Below are 18795 nucleotides of genomic sequence, written 5' to 3' on the forward strand. Positions count from 1 at the left end.
ATATAGAGACGATGAGACCTCATATATATATGCCATTTAGCAGACGCTTTTATCCAAAGCGACTTACAGTCATGTGTGCATACATTCTACGTATGGGTGGTCCCGGGGATCGAACCCACTACCCTGGCGTTACAAGCGCCATGCTCTACCAACTGAGCTACAGAAGGACCTCACCTTCTCTCATATAGAGAGAAGGTGAGTGACCTGGCATTGTGGTGCCAGAACAACAACATCTCCCTCAATGTCAGCAAGGCAAAGGACCTGATCGTGCAATACAGGAAACTGGCTGCTGAGCACGCCCCATCCACATCGACGAGATTGTAGTGGAGTGGTTCGAGAGATTCAAGTTCCTCGAGGTCCACATCACTAAAGAATTAACATGGTCAACACACACCAACACACAGTAGTGAAGAAGACACGACAATGCCTCTTCCTCCTCAGGAGGCTGAAAAGATTTGGCATGGGCCTTCAGATCCTCAAAAAGTTCTACAGCTGCACCATTGAGAGCATCGACTGGCTGCATCACAGCTTGGTATGGCAACTGCTTGATTTGATTAATAAATGCATTTCTATAGCTTTCAAAATATTTTTTACAATAGTGAGGGAGTGCAAAGATTTAGGTATGGTGGGTTCAACACAGCACCCCTTGATAGTCATAAGATATAAAACACTGGTAGTACCTCACTGCGAAAATGGCTGAACTGATTTTTAAGCTTTACATTTTAAAATGACACTAGTGACCGGGGCTTTCAAAAAGAAATTACACACAGACAGGCAAAGAAACTTCAAACTTCTTTTACAATGTATTTTCCGACTGGAAACAAGTGAAATAAATGAATGACGCATATGGAGGACAAATTCAAGGTAATGACACATTAAATGTGGATGGAAAAGAAATGTGTTGCATTACGATGACCACCAGGGTGTACCCTTTCCATGCATACAAAATGTTTACACTTTTGGTGACTTGATCTAAATTGAACATGACCATTGCCACTGGTGGAAAAAGTACTCAATTGTCATACATTAGTAAAGATACCTTTAATAGAAAATGACTCAAGTATAAGTGAAAGCCACCAAGTAAAATACTACTTGAGTAAAAATAAAAATCTAAAAGTATTTGCTTTTAAACATACTTAAGTATCAAACGTAAATGTAATTGCTAAAATATACTTAAGTATCAAAAGTAAAAGTATGAATCATTTCACTTTCCTTATATTAAGCAGCATGACAGCATGATTTTCTTGTGTTTGTTTTAATTTGCTGATAGCCAGGGGCACACTACAACACTGACATAATTTACAAACGAAGCATTTATGTTTGGGAAATCCGACAGATCAGAGGCAGTAGGGATGACCAGGGATGTTATCTTGATAGGTGTGTGAATTGGATCATTTTCGTGCCTGCTAAGCATTCAAAATGCAACGAGAACTTTTGGGTGTCAAGGAAAATGTATGAAGTAAAAAGTACATGATTTTCTTTAGGAATGTAGTGGAGTAAAAGTAAAAGAAGTACAGATAAAAAAAAAACGATTTAAGCAGTACTTTAACGTATTTTTACTTAATTACTTTACACCACTAACCATAGCTGGTGATTTACGGCCTCTGACCAAAATTGACAGAGTGGGTACCACTTAAACTCCGCTCAGAGTTTAACAGGTTGAACATGTTAAAAACCGCTACAAAACACTCAAAGCCAACTCACAACACACCAATCAACAATAGGTTTGGAGTGTTTTGGAGCGTATTCTAACATGTTTTAGACACATTTTCATAATGCATTGTAATCAATGGCAATGTGACAACCATTTTTTTTCTGTAATGAAACAAAATATTTAAAAACTCTTTGGGTGATCAGCTACAAGCACAGAAAGATTGAACATGTAAACATGGGTGAACTTCTCCTTTAATTATATGGTCATGCATGAGAGATGATCAAGAGGGATAAACCATAAACTATTGAATTGCATTATAGTGAGAATGAAAAACACGCACTTTATTTTGTTTTAGTGTTCATAAATAGCAGCCAGACAAGTGTGACACGATAAACAGTGCGTTCAAAACAACTGGGGACTCGGGAAAAATATGAGGTTAAATCAGTGATCTTCAAGTACGACAGTCGAAGTTCTCGAAAGTGGTCCGAGATCCCCAGTTGGAAATTAGAGTTGGGATGACCATTCAAAATTAGTTTCCCTCGTCTGACCACATTTTTCCCGAGTTCCCAGTTGTTTTGAACGCGGCAACAGTAGACTGTTCACTGGATGAACTGCTACAAATACATTACGTAAATGTTTCCACGACATGACAATGTAGGGTACAGGGCGTGATTTAAATCCATGCAAATTGAAAATAATCCAACATTTTAGATCTGATAGGCCAAAATGCGGATTCGGAACTCATTATTTTAATCTGACCCCGCCCTCTTTGCGTGCCCTCCGCCCCCCTCTGCACTACGGTCTGTAGTAGCCGTTGACGGCTCTTGTAGTGACGGATCAAGTTCTCCTGTAATATTTTTATTTTGTTTTGTGAAAAAAGAAAAAGGAGTACAAGTAAGCCGCTTTACACACGTCAATCTACAGTATCCCCTCTCTGGTTTTATAATATAAATACATTTGTAGTTTCAGCGAGCAAGCTAGGGTAAACGTTACTTTATAGCACCAGCGTGAGCAATAAGCTAGTGTAGTAAGCTAACGTGATTACATTATTCTGCCGTACAACCTCGAGACAAGTCGGGACAAGACCAGGTTAGTAGCTACATATTGTATTTCCTGATGTAAAAAAAAAACTAGTTATATTATAGTGGATATGTAACGATGGCAACCGCAATAGATGTTTGCTAATGAGGTAACCTTAGTTAGCTAGCTAATGTTAGCGTCGGCTAACAGTCACTCGCTAGCGAGAATAGTGTTGTTTAACAATCTGCTCAATTGCTGTCTGGTTTGGTTCTTAACAGGACGAGTTGTAGGAAGATATATTGGAGATGGCTAGGTTACTATTTTCGATTCGATAGTTATACAATAATCTGGTTACACAACAGCCAATTGTGTTTTCACAACGTGGGTGAATGTTCAACGTTCGTATCGTCAACGCAAGTAACGTTAGCTAACTAGCTAGATTCATTGCTCACCGGTTTGTTCTAAAGATGGGCCTACCCGCACCGCCATTTTGTTTGATCTTAATGAAATAATTTGCCAAATCGCCTAGTTCCTAGTATTTGGGCTTTATACGATCCTTATTATCGCATTAAATGTGAGTTATGATTGACGTATCCACTGATTCCACGAGGAATGCAACTAAATTAATTTCACCAACTGGATATGCATTACGAAACATCGCAGCCCCCCAACGTGAATATGGAGGCCGCATTAACTACCTAGCTAGCTGTTCACTGAGCTAACGTTGGCTACAGTGAATTATATGTGCTAACAACCGTTTTTGTTTAAGCGTATTCTTGGGATGTGTGTTTGTTTGACCATTGCCGTTGAGTGTACTGTGTTTTGTTTGACTATTGCCGTTGAGTGTACTGTGTTAGCGGTTATGATGCTGATGATGACAGGCTGTGGCTGGTCCTGAACTCCTTTATGTGTTAAAGGCCCTTTCCTGGTGTATTGTAGCGATGGCTTCCATAGCTGCCCTGTTAATCCCCGCACAACATGCAATTTGCCGGCCATCCCACGACCTAATTTTCTAATCTCATTGGGCTATTGAGGCACACGAGGTTCACTGCTATTTTGTAGCTTTTGAGACAATCGTATGACTTTCAAGTATATTTAAATCATTAAGGCAATCTTCACTAAATACAATCGTGCATTGAAAACATTCTTGATTCATCATCTGGCATAGTTATTGATGGGTTCCTTCCTGTCTTTATTGTTGCAGTCTTTAAATGTGTCAAATTATCTTGTCAATTGCTCTTGTGGTTTGCAGTGCACTATTGAATACCCATCTAACATGACACTGTTTATGCTGTGTACTTGCCATGGACCATAACTGTGTCAAGGCTTGTCACTGCTCCTTCTCTCTTGATATAACTACATGAAATCACAGTATAGTCATGTTGCCCATTTTCTGGCAAGATTGTCAGAGCTCAACATTTCAGTTACAGCATAAACAGTTACAGTTTATTTCAATCTTGCCAGAACATGTTACTGAAATGTTGAGCTCTGACAATCTTGCCAGAAAATGGGCAGGATCACTATATATATTATGTGTGTGTGTGTATATATGTATATATATCTCACACACACAAAAGTTTGGATACACTTACTCATTCCAGGGGTTTTACATTTTATTTTACTAGAATACTAGTGAAGACAGCAACTATGAAAGAACACATAACTATCATGGCATTGCAAATACTATGCTCTACCACCTGAGCTACAGAGGACCTCCGATAAGCATATATTCATTTGATTTCCTCAACTCATTGTGCATCTTCCAATTTATCTCCATCTTGTTAAATGACATTGAGGGCAACATTTACCTCTAACAAGATGGCACTGCCTACAAGACTGAGATTGTTTTTGTAAATGTTTGACAGGGTTTGTACCAAACTAAAATATAATCAATCGCAACATGTAAGGTGTTGGTCCCATGTTTTAATGAGGTAAAATAAAATACCGCAGAAATGTTACATCTCTCTCAAATTGTGTGCACGAAGTTGTTTACATCCATGTTAGTGAGTATTTCTCATTTGCCAAGATAATGAATCCACCTGACAGATGTGGCATATCAAGAAACTGATTAAACGGTATGATCTTAACCCAGGGACACCTTGTGCTGGGGACAATAAAAGGCCTCTCAAAAATGTGCAGTTTTCTGACACAACACAATGCCACAGATGTCGCAAGTTTTGAGGGAGCATGCAATTGGCATGCTGACTGCAGGAATGCCCACCAGAGCTGTTGCCAGATAATTTGTTAATTTCTCTACCATAAGTTGCCTCAATACAAAATTATCTAAAATTATGTTATGTCCAACCAGCCTCACAACTGCAGACCACGTGTATTCACGCCAGCCTTGGACCTCCACATCTGTCTACTTCACCTGTGGGATCATCTGAGAAGTGGGTGGGGGGGTGCTGAGGAATATTTCTGTCTGTAATAAAGCCATTTTGTGTGATTTACATTTTTTTTTTTTCTGATAGACTGGGCCTGGCTCCTCAGTGGGTGGGCCTATGCCCCCCCCTTGCCCACCCATGACTGCTCCTCTTGAAAAATCTGTAGATTAGGGCCTAATTTATTTATTTTAATTGACTGATTTCCTTCTATGAACTCAGTAAAATCTTTGAAAGTTTTGAGTGTTATATTTTTGTTCAGTATACATACGCATAACACCTCTAGCTGTCACCAAATCTTTGAATTGGACAGATGTCAACCCAGTGGATTGTATTGGTGAGCAGTAAAATTGGCTCAACCCTGGTGTTGCCATGGAGGCAACCCCTCTCAAGGCAAACCTAGTAGAACTGAACATCATTTATAATGCATCACCATGGCAACTGTGCCATGGATTGTATTATTCTCTCGGTACAGTATTTCCTGTGTTGACATGTTTATGGCAATGTACTAGCTCTGCTCACACACAGGTCTCTGTAATGCTGCTGACCTGTCCTGAGCACGGTCTTCTCCCTCTCTGTCCACACTACAAACTTTGTCACGCACACACTGCAAACCAAAGACTGGATATCTGGACGTGTTTTGTTTAGATACCTGCGTGAACTCAACACCACATTTACCTTCACGTACAGTGCTGCATCAAATGTCTCCATTTCTTTCTCTCTCTCCCAGTCTCAGGGCTCACCATACTCAATGAGCGGACAGCGCAATGTCAGAGCGCTCTGGGCAAACTGCAAAGGGGAAGGATGGCAAATCCAAGTATGCGTCTCTCAACCTGTTTGATACCTACAAAGGAAAGAGCCTTGAAGCACAAAAGCCTGTTGGTGAGTATTCTCGTTTCCGTTGTCCAAGTTTTCTGTGTGTGGATAGTGCAAAGCCTCCCTTTTTAAAAGTCTAACAATGTCAGGTGTTGATGGGAGGTGTCCCGATCGGACCGTCGTGTTCTGATCATAGTTTGATTGTTCTTGTTGATACAAGTTATAATATTATGCACTAATTTTGTCAATATAAGATCTATGGGCCGACTTGGTTGTGCATGCACACCTAGTCCACTTTTTTTTGCACATTGCATCAAATACATCCTTCACAATAATTGGAGTTATTGTGTCCCCATTACATATGAATGCCTACATTATTTTTTCCCCCTTTGATCACTTAAACTCGGTTATTGATTTAAAAGAAAACAGATTCTTGAGACGTGTGGCATTGTGTTGTGTGACAACTGCAGATTTAAGAGTGGCATTTTATTGTCCCCAGCACACCCGTGTAATGATCATGCTGTTTAACCCCAAGGTCGATGTTCACGCCCCCTCTGAAATCAAACTTTCCTCCACATCGGCCTATGAAAAATTGTATGGCAGTATATATGGAGACAGTTTAGTGACCAAAAACAAGGGGTTAAACAACAAAAAAAGTTTCCTGATCTCTCATATGACAGACACTTCAAAACAAACTTCCTTTTGATTTGTTTTGGGACTTTTGTGATCTGTTGTTCCATGTAGTGAATCTGTTGTTCACCTGATTTGTGTGGGCTAATAGCAGGTGGGCCCCAAAACATTTTTTTGTCAAATAATTGTTATATATATTTTTTTTATACTTCAACGGGTCTTAAAATTCTAAATCAAATAGCAAAATGATCCTTGGTATGACCTTGAAACAACATTCAGACCCCATTACTTTTTTCATATTTTGTTACCTTCCAGCCTTATTCTAAAATGAATTAGATAGTCCCCCCCCTCATCAATCTACACACAATACCCTATAATGCGAAAGCAAAAACAGTTTCAGATTTCTTTTGCAACTAAAAAATAAATAAAATAACTTAAACATCACATTTACATAATTATTCATACCCTTTACCCAGTACTTTGTTGAAGCACCTTTGGCAGTGATTACAGCCTCAAGACTTCTTGGGTATGATGCTACAAGTCAGGTTGGGTGTAATGTCACAAAATTTTGAAAAAGTCAAGGGGTTTGAATACTTATCGGATGCACTGTAGTTTCTTAGAACCTGTCTCCCGGCTTAGACGGGGCTTAGACTCTTAATTAATCAGCTTCATGATATGCCACACCTGTCAGGTGGATGGATTATCTGGCAAAGGAGAAATGCTCACGAACAGGGATATAAACACATTTTTACACAGAATTTGAGAGAGCTTTTTGTGCTAATGAAAACGTAGGGGATTTTTTCCCTTCAGCTCATGAAACATGGGACCAACCCTTTACATGTTGCGTTAATATTTTTGTTCAGTGTATGAGAAAATAACCCGTTCTATGCAGTGTTGTGTTAAGTTCTGGGACACTGTGAAGTCCATGGAGAACAAGAGCACCTCCTCCCAGCTGCCCACTGCACTGAGGCTCGGTAACACGGTCACCACCGATAAATCCATGATTATCGAAAACTTCAACAAGCATTTCTCAACGGCTGGCCATGCCTTCCTCCTGGCTACTCCAACCTTGGCCAACACCTCCGCCCCCTAACAGCTACTTGCCCAAGCCTCTCCAGGTTCTCCTTTACCCAAATCCAGATAGCAGATGTTCTGAAAGAGCTGCAAAACGTGGACCCGTACAAATCAGCTATTTCTGAAACTATCCGCCGCCATTGTCGCAACCCCTATTACCAGCCTGTTCAACCTCTCTTTCATATCGTCTGAAATCCCCAAGGATTGGAAAGCTGCCGCAGTCATCCCCCTCTTCAAAGGGGGAGACACCCTGGACCCAAACTGTTACAGACCTATATCCATCCTGCCCTGTCTATCTAAGGTCTTCGAAAGCCAAGTCAACAAACAGGTCACTGACCATCTCGAATCCCACCGTACCTTCTCCGCTGTGCAATCTGTTTTCCGAGCCGGTCACGGGTGCGCCTCAGCCACGCTCAAGGTACTAAACAATATCATAACCGCCATCGATAAAAGACAGTACTGTGCAGCCGTCTTCATCGACCTTGCCAAGGCTTTTGACTCTGTCAATCACCATATTCTTATCGGCAGACTCAGTAGCCGCGGTTTTTCTGATGACTGCCTTGCCTGGTTCACCAACTACTTTGCAGACAGAGTTCAGTGTGTCAACTTGGAGGGCATGCTTTCCGGTCCTCTGGCAGTCTCTATGGGGGTGCCACAGGGTTCAATTCTCGGGCCGACTCTTTTCTCTGTATATTTCAATGATGTTGCTCTTGCTGCGGGCGATTCCCTGATTCACTTCTACGCAATCAACACCATTCTGTATACTTCCGGCCCGTCCTTGGACACTGTGCTATCTAACCTCCAAACGAGCTTCAATGCCATACAACACTCCTTCCGTGGCCTCCAACTGCTCTTAAACGCTAGTAAAACCAAATGCATGCTTTTCAACCGTTCGCTGCCTGCACACGCACGCCCGACGAGCATCACCACCCTGGATGGTTCCGACCTTGAATATGTGGACAAGTACCTAGGTGTCTGGCTAGACTGTAAACTCTCCTTCCAGACTCATATCAAACATCTCCATATCAAACATCTCCAATCTAAAATAAAATCTAGAGTCTGCTTTCTATTCCTCAACAAAGCCTCCTTCACTCACGCCGCCAAACTTACCCTAGTAAAACCTACCGATCCTCGACTTCGGCGATGTCATCTACAAAATATCTTCCAACACTCTACTCAGCAAACTGGATGCAGTTTATCACAGTGCAATCCGTTTTGTTACTAAAGCACCTTATACCACCCACCACTGCGACCTGTATGCTCTAGTCGGCTGGCCCTCGCTACATATTCGTCGCCAGACCCACTGGCTCCAGGTCATCTACAAGTCCATTTCCATTTCATTTAAGTCATTTAGCAGACGCTCTTATCCAGAGCGACTTACAAATTGGTGCATTCACAATAATATAATAATAATATATGCCATTTAGCAGACGCTTTTATCCAAAGCGACTTACAGTCATGTGTGCATACATTCTACGTATGGGTGGTCCCGGGAATCGAACATCCAGTGGAACAGCCACTTTACAATAGTGCATCTAAATCTTTTAAGGGGGGGGGGTGAGAAGGATTACTTTATCCTATCCTAGGTATTCCTTAAAGAGGTGGGGTTTCAGGTGTCTCCGGAAGGTGGTGATTGACTCCGCTGTCCTGGCGTCGTGAGGGAGTTTGTTCCACCATTGGGGGGCCAGAGCAGCGAACAGTTTTGACTGGGCTGAGCGGGAACTGTACTTCCTCAGTGATAGGGAGGCGAGCAGGCCAGAGGTGGATGAACGCAGTGCCCTTGTTTGGGTGTAGGGCCTGATCAGAGCCTGGAGGTACTGAGGTGCCGTTCCCCTCACAGCTCCGTAGGCAAGCACCATGGTCTTGTAGCGGATGCGAGCTTCAACTGGAAGCCAGTGGAGAGAGCGGAGGAGCGGGGTGACGTGAGAGAACTTGGGAAGGTTGAACACCAGACGGGCTGCGGCGTTCTGGATGAGTTGTAGGGGTTTAATGGCACAGGCAGGGAGCCCAGCCAACAGCGAGTTGCAGTAATCGAGACGGGAGATGACAAGTGCCTGGATTAGGACCTGCGCCGCTTCCTGTGTGAGGCAGGGTCGTACTCTGCGGATGTTGTAGAGCATGAACCTACAGGAACGGGCCACCGCCTTGATGTTAGTTGAGAACGACAGGGTGTTGTCCAGGATCACGCCAAGGTTCTTAGCGCTCTGGGAGGAGGACACAATGGAGTTGTCAACCGTGATGGCGAGATCATGGAACGGGCAGTCCTTCCCCGGGAGGAAGAGCAGCTCCGTCTTGCCGAGGTTCAGCTTGAGGTGGTGATCCGTCATCCACACTGATATGTCTGCCAGACATGCAGAGATGCGATTCGCCACCTGGTCATCAGAAGGGGGAAAGGAGAAGATTAATTGTGTGTCGTCTGCATAGCAATGATAGGAGAGACCATGTGAGGTTATGACAGAGCCAAGTCCATACTAGGTAAAGCTCCGCCTTATCTCAGTTCACTGGTCACGATGGCAACACCCACCCGTAGCACGCGCTCCAGCAGGTGTATCTCACTGATCATCCCTATAGCCAACACCTCATTTGCCCGCCTTTCGTTCCAGTTCTCTGCTGCCTGTGACTGGAACGAATTGCAAAAATCGCTGAAGTTGGAGACTTTTATTTCCCTCACCAACTTCAAACATATGCTATCTGAGCAGCTACCCGATCGCTGCAGCTGTACATAGTCTATCGGTAAATAACCCACCCAATTTGACCTACCTCTTCCCCATACTGTTTATATTTATTTACTTTTCTCCTCTTTTGCACACCAATATCTCTACCTGTACATGACCATCTGATCATTTATCACTCCAGTGTTAATCTGCAAAATTGTAATTATTCGCCTACCTCCTCATGCCTTTTGCACACAATGTATATAGACTCTTTTTTTCTCTACTGTGTTATTGACTTGTTTATTGTTTACTCCATGTGTAACTCTGTGTTGTCTGTTCACACTGCTATGCTTTATCTTGACCAGGTCGCAGTTGCAAATGAGAACTTGTTCTCAACTAGCCTACCTGGTTAAATAAAGGTGAAATAAAACAAATAAATTATTCTTATGGCTTGAATCCCGCTAATGGGATCGCTATGACAAGGGCGCCAAATTCAAACAACAGAAATCTCATAATTAAAATTCCTCAAACATACAAGTATTTTACACCATTTTAAAGATAAACTTGTTGTTAATCCCACCACAGTGTCCGATTCCAAAAAGGCTTTACAGCGAAAGCACACCAAACAATCATGTTAGGTCACAGAAAACACAGCCTTTTTTCCAGCCAAAGAGAGGGGTCAGTAGTTCCTAAACATCCGGTGATTTTGCAGAGAGCTACATCAATTTACAGAAATACTCATAATAAATATTAATACCATTTTTTTTCTCTCCCCCTTTTCTCCCCAATTTCGTGGTATCCAATTGTATAGTGGCTACTATCTTGTCTCAACGCTACAACTCCCGTACGGGCTCGGGAGAGACGAAGGTTGAAAGTCATGCGTCCTCTGATACACAACCCAACCAAGCCGCACTGCTTCTTATTAACACAGCGCCATCCAACCCGGAAGCCAGCCGCACAAATGTGTCGGAGGAAACACTGTGCACCTGGCAACCTTGGTTAGCGCGCACTGCGCCCAGCCTGCCACAGGAGTCGCTGATGCGTGATGAGACAAGGATTTCCCTACCGGCCAAACCCTCCCTAACCCGGGCGACGCTAGGCCAATTGTGCGTCGCCCCACGGACCTCCCGGTCGCGGCCGGTTACGACAGAGCCTGGGCGCGAACCCAGAGTCTCTGGTGTCACATCTGGCGCTGCAGTACAACGCCCTTAACCACTGCGCGCCACTCAGGAGGCCGCATAATAAACATTGATAAATGTTTGGGATTATAGATACTCTTCTCCTTAATGCAACCGCTGTGTCAATTTTTTTTTACTTCACGGAAAAAGCACACCCTGCAATAATCTGAGTATAGCGCTCAGACAACAAAACAAGCCAAACCGATACACGCCATGTTGTGTAGTCAACAGAAGTCAGAAATAGCATTATTTGTTAGCGTGTTTGGTCAACAAATCCAAACTCACAAGGCACGTGCAAGTCCAGGCGAAAGTGTAGAAACATGTCAAACGATGTATAGAATCAATCTTTAGGTTGTTTTTAACATAAATCTTCAATAATGTTCCAACCGGAGAATTCCTTTGTCTTTAGAATTGCAATGGAACGCAAGGATAAGTAATCCTTCTCACCCCCCTTTAAGATTTAGATGCACTATTGTAAAGTGACTGTTCTACTGGATGTCATAAGGTGAATGCACCAATTTGTAAGTCGCTCTGGATAAGAGCGTCTGCTAAATGACTTAAATGTAAATGTAGGTCGCTCTCACGTGAGCGCGCGTGATCAGCTCATGCCACTCTGGCAGAGCCCTTACTCAAACAACTCTTATTCCCCCCTCCTTCACAGTAGAAGCCTCAAACAAGGTTCTAAAGACTGTTTCTATCTAGGTTAACCTGTTACTCCTACCCCCTTCTTTTTCGAACATTCTGTTAAAAATCACGCAACATTTCAGCGCCCTGCTGCTCATGCCAGGAATATAGTATATGCATATGATTAGTATGTGTGGATAGAAAACACTCAGACGTTTATAAAACTGGTTAAATCACGGCTGTGACTATAACAGAACGTGCGTTTCATCGAAAAGTGTAGGAAAATCTGATCACTGAAAATGGAAAAATATATCCATGCGCGACTTGAACCCATTGATAAAGGTGAACCACATTTAATGGGGCTGAGGTTGCAATACCTACAGCTTCCACACGATGTCTAGAGTCTTGTCATTTGCCTACTATTTGTTTCTTGGTCAAACAGACGCAAGGCAGCGCATTTCTTCCGGTCTCCGACCGGATATTTTGGTTGAGATTTACCCGGACATTATTTCCAGACGGACAGCTAAAGAATATACATTGCCTCGTGATCAAGTTGGTCGCTTATTAACGTGTACTAATACCTAAAGTTGCATTACAAAAGTATTTCGAAGTGTTTTGTGAAAGTTTATCGTCAACTTTTTTTATTTAAAAATGACGTTACGTTATAAGATGTTTTTTTTCCCGTTTATCACACAGTCTTCATAGATCGATATCTAGGCTATATATGGACCAATTTAATCGGAAAAAAAGACCCAATAGTGATTATGGGACATCTAGGAGTGCCAACAAAGATGGTCAAGGGTAATGAATGTTTTATATTTTATTTGTGCAGTTTGTGTAGCGACGACTATGCTAATTATTTTGTTTACGTCCCCTGCGGGTCTTTTGGGGTGTTACATGCTATCAGATAATAGCTTCTCATGCTTTCGCCGAAAAGCATTTTAAAAATCTGACTTGTTGCCTGGATTCACAACGAGTGTAGCTTTAATTCAATACCCTGCATGTGTATTTTTAATGAACGTTTGAGTTTTAACTAGTACTATTAGCATTTAGCGTAGCGCATTTGCATTTCCAGATGTCTAGATGGGACGCCTGCGTGTCAGGAGCAAGAGGTTAAACTACAAACCTCAGATTTCCCACTTCCGGGTTGGATTTATCTCTGGTTTTTGACTGCCATATGAGTTCTGTCATACTCACAGACATCATTCAACCAGTTTTAGAAACTTCAGGGTGATTTCTATCCAAATATACTAGCATAATATGCACATATTAGCAACTGGGCCTGAGTAGCAGGCAGTTTAATCTGGGCACCTTATTCATCCAAGCTACTCAATACTGCCTCCAGCCATAAGAAGTTATCTAGTGAACAGTGTTCAATTCAATATATTTTGTATTGAGTAAAAGTATGAATATCAGTGACCATTTCTTTGTGTAGCACATGCTCATAATGTTTAGAAAACGGGAACAAGCATAAGGGTATGCTATTCCACTGATTCCCCCCCCTTTGATATAGCAATGCTACTCGGTATCGTGATACTTGGCCTGGTATTGGATCTTCAGTAACATGTTGATATTGTGACAACACTGTGTTGTGCTATTTTTGTGAAACCAAATGAGACACTTCGCCTACAGCTGAGTCCTCAGCTGGAATCTGCTGCCTTTTGCACTGAAACATACCAAGCATTTAGGGTGTCATACATGACTCTTACTGTCAGTGAAAGAGAGATCTCCAATACATGGTGACAAGCCATATTAGCTGTCATCTAGGCCCCTATAAAGAATATCGATGGAATTGTTTTGGCTTGGTGCAGTCGATTGCGCTGATTGCAAAAAACTGTCTCTCGAATGATTTCAGCATTCGATGAGTCTGAGGAAAAGTTAACTGAATATTCACCTTTTCTTCACTGAAAAGCAACATTATGGAGGAATGGGAAGGGATTGACAAGCCTTGTATGAACTGTGGTCGCTGGGCGCAGGCCCCATGGTCTGGTGGTCTAGGCATATGCAAACTCAATTATAATGTAAAAAATGTTTTGTCACATTCACCGGTGCAGTGAAAGGTGGTGTTTTACATGATCAGCCATAGTAGTATGGCATCCCTGGATAAAATTAGGGTTTTTACATGCCTTGCTCAAGAGCGCATTCACCTTGACGTCTTGGATATTTGAACCAGCGACCTTTTGGTTACTGGCCCACCGCTCTAACCACAACGCTACCTGTCACCTTACCAGGGCACTTATGTCGTGGACATTTCCTCTATTTACCAAATCATGAGATCAAACCACACACACAAGTCAGAGTTAGTTATCAAAGTCCATCTTTAATTGTATGAGCTCTATCACAACCCTGTGACTCTCAGATCAATTCAGTGTCTATCAATGAATTCTCTGAGAGTCCCTTACACATTGCAGCTGAGATCCTTTAATAGCAAAAAACACACATAGTCAGACAGCATAGACATAATAAATCGTTCAGCTTTGTCTCCTTTCTCAAACTCAGAACCATAAACCAATCCTCCATATCAACAGGCATATATCAAATCCATCCTATCTTGACAAGATCACAGAGACACACTGACTGGCACACAGACATTGTGGAGCCAAGAGATACACGCTTGACCTCTCCCCTTTCTCCGGCCCAAGCAACTTAGTCTTGACATAGAACAGATACTGCAACCCCGCCACAGTATTATACAAAAATAACATTCTGATAAGAAGTAACTTACAAACATATGATGAATATAAAGCATCTTACCTATGTTACCAACCAATTCTGATTATTCCCCAACACTTCGAGCTGCCCTGGTCAACTATTGGGGCAGAAAGTTGACGAGTTGACTTGTTGGAAAGGTTGCGTCATATGACGGTGCCACTTTAAAAGTCACTGAGCTTTTCAGCAAGGCCATTTTACTGGCATTGTTTGTCTATGGAGATTGCATAGTTGTGTAAGATTTTATACACCGGTCAGCAATGGGTGTGGCTGAAATAGCCGAATCCACTAATTTGAAGGGGTCTCAACATACTTTTGTATATACAGAGCATTCGAAACATATTTAGATACCTTCCCCTTTTTCACATTTTGTTACGTTACAACCTTATTCTAAAATGGAGTAAAAGACAACAACTCTTCAATCTAGACACTACTCGATAATGATAAAGCGATAACAGGGTTTTAGACATTTTCAAATGTATTTAAAATAAGAAAACAAATACCTTATTTACATAAGAATTCAGACCTTTTGCTATGAGACTCAATTGAGCTCAGGTGCATCCTGTTTCCATTGATCATCCTTGAGATGTTTCTACAACTTGATTGGAGTCCACCTGTGGTAAATTAAATTAATTGGACATGATTTGGAAAGGCACACACCTGTCTATATAAGGTCCCACTGTTGACAGTGCTTGTTAGAGCAAAAACCAGGCCATGGGGTCAAGGGAATTGTCCTTAGAGTTCTGAGACAGGATTGTGTCAAGGCACAGATCTAGGGATGGGTACCAAAAAATGCCTGAAGGATTGAAGGTCCCCAAGAGCACAGTGGCATCCATCATTCTTAAATGGAAGAAGTTTGGAACCACCAAAGCTGTGTTCGAATACCCATACAAACATACTGTTTACTCCATACTTAATGAGTATATACTTATACTATGTACTATTATTTCATTTTAGTACACTGTAAACGAACAGTATCCTTTCAGTTGAGCGTACCAGCGCTTCGTCTGTCTACCGTAAGTTGATGCCGTTTCTATGCAACTTCTAGCTAGCTTGTTAGCATAACAAATTAATAGCTAGATATCTTACAATTTCGTGTGTGTTTGTAAATTCAATCTAGAGTGCCAAAGTGCGTGCGCTCTGGGCGTTCATCAATTCAGAGCGTCTTGTTTCACGGAGCGTTGAGAGTGCACTCTGGACGCTCTGGCCAAGGTGTAGTGAGGTCAGAACGCTCTGATCAACCCAACGGCACCCAAGCTAACTTGCTAACCGATTCTAGGAAACAAATGAGAGAACTCACCCTAGCAGAGCTGGTTAGGCTGTTTTCATGTTATCCAGCGTGTTGGTGACTGTAATTGTGCTGCTGGTGTAACAGTATAACTTTAGACCGTCCCCTCGCCCATACCCGGGCGTGAACCAGGGACCCTCTGCACACATCAACAAAAGTCATCCACGAAGCATCGTTACCCATCGCTCCACAAAAGATGCGGCCCTTGCAGAGCAAGGTGAACCACTACTTCAAGGTCTCAGAGCAAGTGACGTCACCGATTGAAACGCCACTAGCGCACACCGCTAACTAGCTAGCCATTTCACATCCGTTACACTGGCAGCAATTTAATGACAATTTTTTTGCTGGCGTTTACTCACCGGCCATATTCAACGGGTGTTGTTCGTTCGTAAATTCATCAGCTATTCTGTGCACTGGCACAGGTACACGTCAGACGAGGGTGCTCTGAAGTCGGAGTATATAGCCAGAATTAACAATGTCCACTGAGAAAGCACTTTACCACTTAGATAAGAATTGCGTGAATAATCAAGTCAATAAATAGTTACATAGCATATGGTTAATATACTGGCAAGTTCAACAATCTATTAGTAGCCAACTAATGCTAGCTAACTTACTGCTACATATTGCTGTAGCTAACAAATTGACAGACAATGTAACGTGTAACGTAACTTATTTGAAAAGTCATTACTTTATTACATTGAACAACATATTTTCTTTTGTCATAATTAGTTCATTTAATTTGTATACACTCTTGTCGGACTTCTGCTGCATATTTTCCGCAAATCTGATAACGTTATGAAGTCATGACCATTTGCATTATTGGCTCTAAAAGCACAGGAATAGTGTCCAATGCTTATATACTTTGTGTATTTTGGCGAAGTTAGTACGACGTCCGGGAACTTTTGGCATACTAACGATATCCATGCTATGACCAATAATCATACTCAATTTACGTCACAATAGTACAGTTAGTGTGGTTAGTATGAGTATTCGAACACGGCTCAAGACCCTTCCTAGAGCTGACCGCCTGGGCCAAAATAAGCAATCGGGGGAGATGGGCCTTGGTCAGGGAGATGACCAAGAACCCGATGGTCACTTTGACAGAGCTCCCGAGTTCCTCTGTGGAGATGGGAGAACCTTCCAGATGGATTACCATCTCTGCAGTACTCCCCCATTCAGGCCTTTATGGTAGAGTGGCCAGATGGAAGTCACTCCTCAGTAAAAGGCACATGACAGCCTACTTGGAGTTTTCCAAAATGCACCTAAAGACTCTTACACGGAACCCAAACCGGCTGCGCTCATGCGCCATCATGCATAAATGTATTTCACGACACGCAGGTTAAAATATCAAAACAAACAATAAACCAATTATATTAATTTGGGGACATGTCGAAAAGCATTAAACATGTATGGCAATTTAGCTAGCTAGCTTGCACTTGCTAGCTAATTTGTCTTATTTAGCTAGCTTGCTTTTGCTAGCTAATTTGTCCTGGGATATAAACATTGAGTTGTTATTTTACCTGAAATGCAAAAGGTCCTCTACTCCAACAATTGATCCACACACAAAACGGTCAACTGAATAGTTTCTAGTCATCTCTCTTTCTTCCAGGCTTTTTCTTCTCTTGACTTTATAATGCGATTGGCAACTTTCATTACCGCATTACCGCCACTGACCTCGTTCGTCTTTCAGTCACCCACGTGGGTACCTGCTTCTATAAACAAATGAGGAGATGCAGAGAGGCAGGAATTGCAGCGCAATCTGCATCCGAAATAGAACTGACTTCTATTTTAGTCCTTGGCAACGCAGGCGCTCACGAGCTGTGTGGGTGCAATAATTGAATAACAGACTTCTACATTTATTTTGCAATGCACGGCGAGCGGTGTAGTCACTCTGTCAGACCATGAGAACCAAGATTCTCTGGTTTGATGAAACCCGAGCTTGAACTCTTTGGCCTGAATGCCAAGCGTCACATCTGGAGGGAACCTGGCACCAACCCTACGGTGAAGCATGGTGGTGGCAGCGTCATTCTGTGGGAATGTTTTCCAGGGACTGGTAGACCAGTCAGGATCGAGGGAAAGAAACGGAGATACCCAGAGATCCTTGATGAAAACCTTCTCCAGGGTGCTCAGGACCTCAGACTGGGCAATGGTTCTGCTTCCAACAGGACAACGACCCTAAGTACACAGCCAAGACAACGCAGGAATGACTTTGGGACAAGTCTCTGAATGTCCTTGAGTGGCCCAGCCAGAGCCCGAACTCGAACACGATCAAACATGTCTTGAGAGAGCTGAAAATAGCTCTGCAGGGTAAGTCCCTATCCAACCTGACAGATCTTGAAAACTCTCCAAAAACAGATGTGCTAAGCTTGTAGCGTCATACCCAAGAAGTCTCGAGGCTATTAACACCGCCAAAGATGATTCAACCAAGAAATAGGTAAAGGGTCTGACTACTTATTTAAATGTGATTTTTCAGTATTTAAAAAATAAATATACTGCTAAAAAAAACTGCTAATTGATATTCAGTAGACTCACTTTTTACAGAAGGTGCCCGTGTAAAATGGCTGCAGCCTTTCCAACATTGCTTGAGCACAATTTCTTTCTACTGGCCTCGAGCAAACAAAAACTAAAATCTTCTATGCAGTTGAAGGCAACTGCTACATTTTAGTGATGGGCACGATTATTCGAATATCCAAACATACGTTTGTTTGTGTATACTCTCCCAAGTAATAGAACACTATTATTTATGTGACATTGCTATATAGTCCAC

General features: G+C 42.3%; 1 protein-coding gene across 1 annotated transcript in view; it reads left to right on the top strand.

Moving 5' to 3' along the window:
• Nucleotides 1-2409: 2409 nt before the first annotated feature.
• Nucleotides 2410-18795, top strand: part of LOC118398302 (protein PRRC2A-like) — a 49313-nt gene continuing 32927 nt past the window's right edge. The window contains 2 exon segments of the mRNA XM_035793503.2: nucleotides 2410-2548; nucleotides 5786-5937. Of these exon segments, the coding sequence (XP_035649396.2) occupies nucleotides 5823-5937 (115 nt within the window). The 5' untranslated portion in view covers nucleotides 2410-2548; nucleotides 5786-5822.

Source organism: Oncorhynchus keta, chromosome 19, assembly GCF_023373465.1.
Source record: "Oncorhynchus keta strain PuntledgeMale-10-30-2019 chromosome 19, Oket_V2, whole genome shotgun sequence".
In the NCBI taxonomy this organism is placed as follows: domain Eukaryota; kingdom Metazoa; phylum Chordata; class Actinopteri; order Salmoniformes; family Salmonidae; genus Oncorhynchus; species Oncorhynchus keta.